General features: G+C 46.1%; 1 protein-coding gene across 3 annotated transcripts in view; it reads left to right on the forward strand.

The window, feature by feature from the left end:
* The window catches only part of LOC105670102 (POU domain, class 2, transcription factor 3S-like), a 118,207-nt gene that overhangs the window by 25,490 nt on the left and 80,460 nt on the right, over positions 1-12,257 (forward strand). For all 3 annotated transcript variants that reach the window (XM_012363432.2, XM_012363433.2, XM_012363434.2), the window contains exon 2: positions 299-331. In XM_012363432.2, coding sequence (XP_012218855.1) covers positions 299-331 — 33 coding nt within the window. The remainder of the gene's footprint in view (positions 1-298; positions 332-12,257) is intronic.

Here is a 12,257-nt window from a genome sequence, read left to right on the forward strand (position 1 = left end):
TTTCCTGATTTTAAAATTTGTTTTTAAAATCAGAAAATTACTAGTCAAAAATTTTATATTGGAAAGTTTCTCCTCTTTATTTTGACCCAATTTCATCCTATTTCACGATATTGTCATTTATCATATTTAATTAATAACCGCAACGTCCTGCTTATGCGAATACTTTGTTCTATCTTGATCGCAGCGGGTGCCTGAGAGATCCAAAAGGCCACCTAGTACCCAACGTGAATAATTAATCGCCCATTTATAGTCATAGAGCTATTGCTAATCGAATGCGTACGTTTTTTTTGTGTTGCAGATTCGTGCGAACCCGTTGCGGAGCGACCTTACGGTGAGTGATTCACAATCTCAATTTCCTAGAGATTACAAGACCGTACTTACGTTACTGTAAAAATCGTCGCAGAACCTTCTATTCAGTATCTACCGTGAAAAAAATATCCCTCCTATTACGTAGTCTGTGTGCTTCGAATCATGTTGACTTGACTGACTCGCCGTCGACTCGCGCAATTCGCTTCCATTCAGTGCCTCATTCGCCGTTGATTTCATACGGCATTGCGAAACGCGATGTAACGCCGTTGGGTGCCCGTTCTCTCTTTCTCTCTCGCTCCCCCGTTTTCCTTCTCTCTCCGTTTCTTTTATACTGCGCACCGGCTTGATCGCGCGCCTATGCAAACGCGTAAATTAGATCGAATTCTCGGAATAACCATTTCGAGCGGAAAGTGTCGGTGGCCGACTAGTTTTATATCACAGCTATACACAGGTAGACAAAAAGAGAATCGAAATGTTTTCGATTATAATAATACAGTTACATACTCGTATTGCTATAGAAAAGACTGATTGATTTTTTTCTCGTATATTTACGTATGCTCTGAAATATTACGTCGTTACAAGCTATTTTTTTCTTTATAATGTCATTTAATGGCGAATTGAAAACACGATTTTTCATAACTTTCGGTTAGCTTTCGGCTGTACAAGACTGGCTTCGTTCCTTTCTTTCGGTATCTTTATCCGTCAACACTTTCGTGCTCGTGTTCAACGACGGCGAATCCAACAAGTGAATCTGACGATGGTCGGAGAGACATTTCGAAAAGTTGTCCATCTCCGGGCGTGATATCAAGTCGGGGGCTGTTAGAAGAGCATAAAAAGCCGCGTTGCATCCGGTCCCCCGCGTCTCCTCTATGCCAGTAGTCGTAAAATTCAGCGTTATGCGATTCGGGGCCTGTGTTTTGTCCCCCTTTCGAGATTATGATTATCCCAGCAGTGGCGGCAGGCACCGTGGCTAATATCACGCAATAAGCACGCCGGAGCCCAAGAAAGCAACGGTCTATCTTTCTCTTTCTCTCTCTCTCTCCCTCGTCCCCTTGCTCTCTCTCCCGCTCTGTCTCTGCCTTTGGCTTCGTCCATCTTCGTCTCTTCTCTTCTTTTGCTTCTTTCCTTCGGGTATATAATATGTGCCACCAAACTTGATGGTGTAAACGGCCATCCGGTGGAAACACGTGGATGGTCCAGGACGGGGAAGGAGAGAAGACCATCAAACGAACCGCGCAGCCCTGCGAGGGCACACTAACTTTCCTGAAGCGACTCCATCTTCACGGTCTATCGTGCGTTTGAGAACACCAAGTCGCGGTAGTCGGCTAGGTGTTGCGTTGCTAATGGTGACGGAATGCCTCCAGGGCTCCTAAGTTGTTCATATTTTAGTAGGCGCGGAGGATATTTCAGTGATCACGAGATTGTTTTCTTTTTTAGTTGTCACTTATTTACTGCAAATTTTTTTCAAAAAGTTTTATCGTTGCTTCGAATAAAACTTCACTCGTGTTGGTAAAGAATCTTTATGCGAGGGCACTTTTTACAAGGCTGAAGAATTCTTGTAGCGCGCGTTTCGTCGGGGAGTCGGGGTGCTCGAGATTTTCGGGGGTTGTCGAATCAACAGGTCCTGGTTATGAGAGTGTAAAGCGTTTTGAATCTGACCCCTCGAGGGGCATGAATCGTCGGCGCGAATCTCGATGTAGGAGGAAAAAAAAGGGCGAATCTTGTCCGTGGGGGGTCGTGTCAGGCGGCTTCTCTCTCCCGATTGGTGAAATTGCGCGCGCGCGTGTGTATTAAACGTTGCGGGGGTGGTCTGCCGACCCCACGGGGGTGGCTGACAGACGATTAGGGCAAGGCGGGAGAGAGAGCCGAACGCCCCTACGGAAAACTTAAAATAACATCGCTCGATCATCCGGGTGTCTTCGCAGACAGCCAACGACGCCGTGCTCTGCCATTCAAACGCTTACTATCCCGTCACCTTCCTGCTGATCTGCCCTAATTCTGGTCGACTTTGTCAGCAAGTGTCCTATAGAGTCGCGACTCAACCTTTCCTTAAGGGCACATATTCAATTTGTAATTTCGTACATTTAAATGTATGTTACATACGTCTTTATTTATTGTACTGTTTAACACATTTTTTATTAAAAAATCACATTAATGAAAAAAGTATCCTAAGGCGGATGTAAAATATTTAGCTACGAATATAGCATTGTAATATAGCAAAAGTATAGCATTTATTTCGCACGATTTTTATAAAATACTAGCCAAATTGCAAACAAGATATTTCGGATATTTTATAATTTAAATTGTCTTATTTTTTCTTGCGTATGGAAAATGTAGTTACACTTTTCAAATATATTTTAAAATTTATTTTATGAAGAATATAAGAAATAAGTTTTATATCGAGAGAGCGTTGAAGGATTTTCAAGCTGTCTTTGATGTCAATAAGGAAAATACACTAAACAGTCACAGGTTGAGCACCTCTTCGATGCTCATTACACAGCGTCCCGCCCCCGGCGGCGGATAATCAGGGTGTGTGGGGGAGTGAGGGGGGCGGGGGCGGTGGGTGACCTCGCCCGGGGCCTTTACTCTCCTCTTCTTCGCCCTGCCACTTCCACGTCTCTTTACTCTGTTCCTCTTCCTTGACGCAGTATACCTTTCTCTCCCTTCCCACCTCTCTATACTTCTGTCTCTCTTCCTCGTCAGTATTCGAGTCCTTTTCTCCCAACGCTTTCGTCTACCAACTACCTGCGAAGGTGACGGAGCAGCAGCTCTCGGCTTTACGAATCGCGACCTCGCCGGTACTTTGCATTCGGTGTGTGCATCACTATTATTTTCATCGTCTAACTTCCATCCGTTTTTTTTTTTTTTTTTTCTTTCTCGAAATTAGAGGAAGTCCTGTGCGCTATATGCCTGAGTCGTTTTACTTATTGTTGGTATCTTGCATAAGCAGTAAAGTAAAAGAAATACTTGTGTAACTTTCTCTTAATAATAGCGTAGATGCAACCTTTTGGAACGATTATTGTAAGTTTCACTTGCATCAGCGTTAGTATTTTTATCATCGTATGATGAATAGTGAAATTTTTTATCGCGGAAACTTTTCCAGATTCTTTATCGCACAGGCGCGGCATTGAATGTCTCGGTATATCCAAGATAAGAGAATTAGTCATTGACTCGAGAGAGAAAGAAAGCCGCCGGCTGTTTGGTTGAAAATAATAATTATTATGGGCAGGTATTCTCCGCGAGTAAGAAATGGGTTGGTGAACGTCAGGAAAGGGAGAAGGAGGGGGGGGGGGGTGGAAGTTTTTCGGTTGCTTGTCTTGGGCTTCTTTTTTTACGGTTCATTATCTATGCAGAGTCCGGTGAAGAGAACGCGGGACAGATGGGAAAAAGAGGGAAGAAGAAAGGTCCGGGGGGGGGTCAGGATTCACGAAGAATTGAGAGTTTCGGGACACGCCGCTGAATAATTGCAATCCAAACAGGGGAATCGGGCTGCGCGGATTCTCAACTTATGGCTCCACAGTTATGTATTCGCGAACTCGGGGAAAGAAATTGTCGGCGTGCAGATTAACACAGCGCGGTCGACGATAACTTAAGCACTTCTCAGCATCGAACGGAAATCTGTCGTAATCTGTCCGAGAACGATCTAATTTGCACAAAGAACGAGTGGATTTACCCAGGGAATCGGCCACGGTTCTCGCGAAGCGCGATCAAAGAAATTTCTTCCGCGAACAGTAATTCCACGCACAGAGCACCGGTAGAGCCGCTCGTCTCCGCTCGGCTTTCTCAAAAACTGTATGCACGTTTCTCTCCCGAGCGCTTCCGAGAAATTTTATATAACCAATCGTCGTTGCCTATTCACAGTACGCGTTCCCGTCGTTCGGGACGCAATATACGCTCTTTTCGCCGTTACGTATCGGAATGTGACTGTACTACGATGATACTCGATCGCTTGTTTATCCCGTTACGCGATTCTTTCTTTCTTTCCCTTGCAAAGCTACTAGTCTATCGCGAACTCGTTCGGTGGGTGTGCAAGAAACCTTGATGGCACCAGGCTCCACATGCATCCTTTTACCTTCTCTAAAATGGTTAACAAAGTTCAACGAGTTGGAAAAGTAACGCGAGATCGAGACTCTGTCCCGTTTAGGAATTGACGACGTTTATCACAAATGCAGATGACTGATTTCGATGTTCGAAACGAGCTTTATTAATAAATATGGCGGAATTTAATCTGGAAGCAAATTCGAGAAATAAAATTCAGCCGGCCGTATTATATTTTACATTTACGAAGGAATAAAAGCTGGAAACTGTACACGCTGACATGCTTTAAAGTGAGCTCGCTGTAATTTCTGTAATTATCCCCCCTCCTTATTCGTACGTTCGAATTTGCATACGCGAACGCAGCCAGACACGCAGTGCGCTATCCGATTTCTCGAGCGGTGGAATGCGAGAGTTTCCGGAATCTGTTAACGAGCGAATATGAGAAACGGCGTCGTCGGCCGTTTTATCCGGCCCATCTCCAGTAAAACCATGTCCATTCACCTTCATCACTTCGTGTCAGAAAACGCATCGTGACGTAGTCCCGCGGAGGACTTTAGCCGGCACCTGCAGACAAGGTTGGGCCTGCCATCACTTTGCCGCGAAAACGGTGGCGCCATTCAGGCAGTCCTTTGCCCCATTAGAGTCCAGGCGGTACCCATGTTCCTTCTGAAAAAAAAGGTAGGCAGAACGAGAAAGAGATGATTCGACAGCCGCAGTAGTTCCCACCGTAATAATTTTCCATGTCCTACGCAAATTCGTAGATTGCTGCACTTCCTGAAAGCATACCTGAGAACACAAGTATACGCATCCCTGCACCAGTTATTTTCCCGCTTTGAGAGAGGGAGCAGGCTAAAGAGAGTGGGCGGACTGGAGAGCTAGACGGAGAGAGAGAGAGAGAGAGAGGGAAGACGTTTTTCTTCTTCCATGTACCGTCGATGGAACGGCACCTCGTTTTATCCGTGAACGAGCGTGCCGTCCGATAGACGAAGCTTTATCGCGCAAAATTGACTGCTCCAAAGTGAAGGTAAAATTTCAGCCCGCGTGATCGATTCGCGATTGCACGACGTTTTGTATAGATCTTCCTCGAGTTTTCAAGAAAATGGGAGTTTCAATTGAAACATGCAGTACATTATTGTTAATATTCCATTTAAATAATCGCTTATTTTAGGACAGCTTATTTTAGCGTCGAAGCATTTATTGCTTTTGTTGGTTTCTTTCTAATTTTATTTTTATTCCCGTAACAATTTTCTATATCTTATGTATATTGCTGCAGTTCCTGTAGCAATCTCGTTCTATCAAAGAGAGTGATGAAGTGGAAAAGAAAAAAAAAAAGATTATCAAGTGAATTTAATTTGATCCTAAGTCGATCTAGCGCGTGACTGCCTCAAGGAATTCCATTATTCCTCTTTCGATTCTCGATCGCGTTCGACGCGGCTGCATCGCGGCATCTCGCCGCTCTGAAACGGCATACCGAATCCGGATTCATGAATGAACTATGTGGTGAGAGCCGGGCGACGGCCCGACGGAAGCACTATTATTTAGCATAGCCACTTTTTCGGGTCGTCGTCCCCCTCGCGGCGGCGTTGTCTCTTTGTATCGAGGCGAGCCGCGAGCGATGACGTTGCAAAGGCGGCCCGCTTCGACTCCCAGCGGATCTGGAGCAGGTTCGTTTCTTCTCGAATGTAACTAATGGATGCCACTTTGCCTCGCTAGGACACTTTATTATCGTAATTCGACTTCTATTAGCGCGGCGGCTGAAATTGTCCGCTGTGTCGACGGGACTCCGCGCTCGTCGAGTATACTTTGCAATCGTCGAATGTATAAAGTCATCACACTCCGGCTTATGCATTATGTTATTTGCATAGTCATAAGCAGTGATGCAACGCGTAGAAATTTCTCTCCCGCAGACATATTTAAATCATACTTCCGATTATCTTGCATCTAAAATATACATATTTTCGAAACAGTCGTCATTTTACATTCTCTATACATTTTTGCGGTATTTTGAGAATGACGCAGGTGGCTCGAAAGCAAGCCACAAGAAAATTGCTCTCGGCCCGTAGCCTCTCGTGTGCGGCGAGTCTAATCGCGGCCCGATAGAAGGCAAAGTCGCATAAGCGAGCGTCGTAGAGTTGCCCAGAAGCAATCAAGCGAACAATGACACCGACACTGAAGGCAACTTCACGCGTCGCGCCGAGTGGACATTGTGCGTAGGATTAGCTTCCGGTTCGCGTCGCAGGCTGTCTCTTTGTGGGGCCAGGTGAGCCATAGCGCGAGCCGAGGCGCGAAACGAGAGGAAATCAAAAAGGAGCGCCGCGAGCCGCCGCGAAGGTCGTTACAGGACTCTTCAATGCACATGACGGATCCGTTGCATCGGGAAGCTTCGCGTTCGCACTCGCTGTGTTTCGCCGCGTTATTGCGTTGGATGATCGTATTTACGACTTGCTGGAAACGCCGTAAAAAAAAAAGAAAAAAGAAACAAATGTTGCGGCAGGCCCTACTTTCACGTGAGAACACTTGTAAGGGCCCCGCGCTCGCGGCAACTCGCTCTCTTTAGTCTCTCTGTTCTTATCCGCGCACCCTCCACGTTCGCGCTCCCGCATCCCTCCGCCCGATCTCCGTCTTTTTGCGCGCTCGTCACACCCGACGCCTTATTAAATCCGCGACAAAAAGCCCGACGCACCACCGCCGGAGTTGAGAATGGGTCCTTAACTGATTCCTTCGCCGAGAGAGCTTCTACGCGACCTCCTTCCTCGCCGCTTCTTGCCGCCCTCTTCCATCCCTCTCGCGCGCGCCTCTTCCACCCGACATCTTCGTCGTTCCCGCGACTAACGGCGTTTTTGCCACAATCATACGACACGGCGAGCGATGCGTCTTCCTGCGGTTAAGCGCAAACAACTCGCTCGCAAATTTTCATTAATTAATTTTTCCTGTACGCAATTCTCTGTACGCAAGAAGCATCCAGACGCATTCTTCTAACTTAATTCCCGGCGAATATAGAAAACTCGATCCGAGAAGATCCGTCGTTGTTTTGCCGATGCGATGCACTCGCCGTGAGCGATGCTCGCCGCGCTACACTATTCGCACTTAGCAAAGTGGAGTTCATGAACGTAAATTACGACGCGAAACGGGGCTTTTAAAGCGCTCGGTTGGCGCGGCATTTGGTCCCCGCCGCCGCCGCCGCCGCCGCCACCGCCGATGCCGCGGCATCGCCGGCGTGTTGCGGTTTTCGGGCGATCCGATCCCGGACCGCAGAACGGCCGATTACCGGGCTCGGTCATCCGGCAAACGACTATTAATGATATTTCATGTCGGATCTGCATGCTCCGACCTCGGCAAAGGGAGCCGACCGGTACCCGAACTTTCCGTGCATTACCGGCGAGATTTTTACGCGTGTTCCGCGTGTCCGAGCGGAATGGCGATCATCGCGGCGGAGAGAGTGCCCTTCCCCCCCTCTCCCTCACCCGACATTTCGAGGCCCACGTTTCAATATAATGCGATAATAATGCAATAGAGGATCGGATCGAGATACCGCGGCATCTCTTTCCGCGCGCGGGACTCCCTCGTCTTCCTCCTCCCGGCATTCTATCCTTCCGCAGAAGGATATCGCTCCACCTCCGCGCGGAGGTGCAGAACCACCGACCTGCCGGCTATTTATCGAGGCAGGGATTCTCAATGTTACACTCCAGGCAATTCTGCTCTCTGTACGAATATATTCGTAGGCCTCATTTTTTACATCTATTAACTTCAGAGCGTTTAATTTTTTCTAGTTAAACGGAAACGAATTTTCTTTTAATTGTGGTTTGTGAAATTCTTTTTAATTATAAAAACTATAGATAACATATACATATTTCTTTATATATTTTATTAGAAAATAATGTGAAGATATTCAATTATTATACGCCGTTTTATATTATAATTGACGATGCGATAATTATGCGATGTGACTTTTAATTATCAATTAGAAGATTCCGCTCATTTGCAATGAAAACGCCATGCGGCGCGTATAATAAACTTTTCCATACGTTGTCGGCGCTTTCTCACGGTGCCGAAGCACGCGCGCGAGCGAGCGAAGCTTCAGTTTTTTTCTCGTTATGTTTTCTCCGACGATTCCTTTTACTTGTTCCTTAGTTAATTCGAATAAAGGCACTCCCGGGACACGCGCAATAAAGCTGCGCGGCAACGAGGTGGGTGGATTGCGTAATGCAGTTTTGAATAATGATCGGACGCGATTCTCTTCGGCAGGCGTGCGCGCGCGCGAGGCGCACAGCGAAACGCAGGACCCGGGAGGATTAAAAATCGGTCCCGGCTTGAACGGCGGATCGCACGAACGCGAAGGCAGATACACAAATCAGGCCGTAAAGCCGATCAATTAAACGGCAGGCCGCCGATCTGCCGCGCATTATAACCGGTAATTATCCGTAATTAAATATTGGCCGTGGCCGCCCGGCCGATCCGACCGAACGTTTCGAGGGGTGTGTTCGCTGGATCTTTACTCGTACTCGTCTTCTTCGTCCACCTCGTCCCCTCCCCTCCCCCGCCCCTCCGCCTGATCGTCGCTTCTTCCTTTCCTTTTCTCTCGCTCTTCTCTACAAAGGAGCACCTTGCGTCGCAACGCAAGTCGGGTTCCGGGTGAGAAAGATTGGGTTGCCTTCCTTTACATTATGATTAAAGCAAGTTCTTCTTTTTTGCCGCCCAAATCAGCATACCTTTTCTTTACGTAGGAAATGGAAATTGCGTTTTGTTCATATTTTTGCTCATATTAATAAAAGTTAGATATTCGGGCTGAGAAAAATACTGTTATTACATTGTATTAATAGAAGATAAAAAAAATGCTAAATTGACAGAAGATAAATTCTAACAATCTTGTTCAATATAGTTTTATTAATTATTCCGCGAGGAATAAATGTTTTCATTTACGGATCTGACGATAATGAACCACTTAGAGAAATGCATGAAATCCTGAGAATTGTAGGATTGTTACGATACATCTATGTCAATTATATTTGATCATCCGCTCTGCTTATGAGAATAATTTGTGGTTTCTGTTTCGTGCGCGGATAGTCAGAGCGATATATAAATAAAAGATGGCCTTCACAAGGAAACCGCGCTCTGGCGCCGGAAAGCAAGTGATGCTCGCGTTTCCTTAATTGCGAGGCTTCTACGAACTTGTTAAAATTACGGCGACGCTTCTCGTCAGCGGAGGAAACATAATGATAGTGCCGAATGGCGTGTCTGAAATTTATGTGGACGCAAGAAGGTGGGTGGTTGCAGCCACCGGTAGGCAGGCAGACCGACATTCGTTCGTTTCTCGAGGGGACTTGTGCACTCAGACACGAAACTTTGTTCATTGATTTATTTCCCAGTGTTCTGCCGAATGGAAAACTGTTTCCGTCTCTAATTAAAGGACGCGGAAAAAGTCTCTATGAATGATATACGCCGAGTCCTTTTCCCTCGCAAGCGGATTCTCTTTAATTAGTTCGCTTCGAGAAGAATACGTAAATTACACATTGTCGATGTTAATGATGCTAATTACGGTCGCTTTCATCGGTAGGAAAAATATCCTCGCGCGAAGTGGGGGAGATAAAACCGGCGCATCCCGTCGGCGTTGGCATTCCATTTCGGAGCCGAACGAAGTCTCCGTTTAGGCATCGCATGACGTTCGTCTATTTATCAAGCAGTATCATCATTCGCCTTTCTCTACCGCGATGCCGCCCCCTACGGCGATTTAATCTAATTTGTATCGCCCTTTGTTAATCGCGGCCGCGCCGTTAATTCGTTCGGCGCGGCAAACCGAGGCCCCCATCGCCGCCCAAATAAACTACCGTACGTCCACGCTCCGTCCGGAGTCGTCATAATAAACGCAAAGGGGACAAAGGGGACACGTATCGTGTTTTTTTTTCCCCCCTCCCCCGAAGAGACCCGGGACGCGCGGCATGGTCCGAAAGGATAATGCACCGGAGGGTAATGTCGCGCAAGGATCGAGAGAGAATCGTTAGACGGACAATCATGAAACTGTGAAAATTATTTCGTCAAAGCATTGCGTAAGTATTCCACTCTCATAAATGTTTTACACGCATTTGATAAACAATCTTGTAAAAGTTTATATATTTTTCTTACTTTATTTATTACTCCGGCCTGACTTTCCCACACGAAACTCTAATTCAGGCTGCGTACCGAAAGCTAGCATGTTACGAAGAATGCAAAATTCGAAACACATATTAAGCAGGATTATTTATTGGCTCGGCGTGCGAGCCCTTGATTTGATTTAACAAACAGCGCTCGGTAACAAATTGATAAGCGGTTGCGGTCGGCGAAGATCAGAGGCTTAGTGCCGGTAAGAGTGAGAGGGGGGGGGGACGAGGGGTGTTGTATTTCATGAAGGTTCGGGTCAGGGCCGAACGAACGTATCGCGGATACGCTGCGTCTTTATCTCTCTCGTCTTCCATCCCTCCCTCCCCTCCCCTCCCCCCTTCCACCCTTCCTCTAGTCTTCGTGAGAGGGTGCCATTAGCATAGGGAGACCCCCCACGGTGAGTGCGGGACCCGCTGGGGCCCTTCACTGGTACACATTATATAGGTGAGGCCTGATATATAAACCGACTTTATTGATTTATGGATCGAACGATTCCTTTAATTATAATACGATATTTATTCAGATGAGCCGTGCGCGGCCGCTCGGAGTCACGCTGCTATATGGTAATACGCGCTCTGTTATACTTGCCGGGTTCTTGCCTCCCACCATTGATTCATTTTTCCTGATCCGCTCATCCTGACCTTCCTCCTCTTTGAATGGTCCCTGCCTTTGCATTGCTGTACGCTGCCGATAGTGCGATAAGTCTGTAGCAGCTGCATCAGCGAAGTAAAGCGTGTAAAAGCGCGGTTAGAACTGCGATATAACAGCCGTAGTTGCAGCTAGATTAAGTATAACACGGTGTGTATCTGGTATCGGATACATTAATGTCGAAACTTGATGTCGGAACTCGAAAGAAGAGCATCGAAAATTTTGTTTCCGTCAAAATATCGATGCAGAAATGTCTCAGAATCTCGTGAGGTCTTAACATAGATCGAAGGTACACTTTGCAATTCTGCATAAGGTATATATATTAGAGGTTGTCTTTGTGTGTGCGTGCATATTTGTGATCACAATAGGTCCGTTCCCATTGTATCGAGTCACGATTAAACCTCCACTGATTTCTAGCACCCACGTAACACTTGAAAGAGATAGTTCTGTTCTTTTTGCCAAGTGCATAACTAGAATACAAAAATAAAGAACTTATTTTTTTTCCCGAGAAATACAAATATATTTTTTCACCGATGAAACATCGGGAAACAGAAACAACAATTTGAAATCAATAAAGCAAGCGCCACTTTAGAAAAGTCAAGATGAAAGGAGGACGAAGAGACGAAAATGGTAGCGAGAATGAATCCGAATCGTGTTCCCACACGTGGAGGCCGGGCGTACGATCGGTTCGACTCGGTAAAACACGTGTAGATAATTACTGACATGCGGTATGAGCTCGCGATATTAATCACGATTAAGCCGATTCCAAGGTGCACGCTACACGGATCTACTTTCGTGAGGCTGCTTTCATCTTTCTTCCTCTGCTTTCTTTATTCTCCACCTACGCGGAGTCGATCGTTATCCTCTTGTGCGTTATTCGCTACATTTAAGGTAGGCGCACGAATATTTGTACGTTACTATAACAACGTTAAAATAATAAAATCTGCCAAGTATTTTACCTTCAAGTCCATTTGAATTAAATTATGAAAATTTTTATTACATTATTCTGCTATACATATTTATAGCTGTATATTCATATATCATTGAAATTAAAAACTCGCTTTAGCAACTGTACACGGGTTTTTATCAGGTTTCTTGTTGCGATTCATCCGAATTCCTCGAATTCT

Source organism: Linepithema humile, chromosome 4 (assembly GCF_040581485.1).
Source record: "Linepithema humile isolate Giens D197 chromosome 4, Lhum_UNIL_v1.0, whole genome shotgun sequence".
In the NCBI taxonomy this organism is placed as follows: Eukaryota; Metazoa; Arthropoda; class Insecta; order Hymenoptera; family Formicidae; genus Linepithema; species Linepithema humile.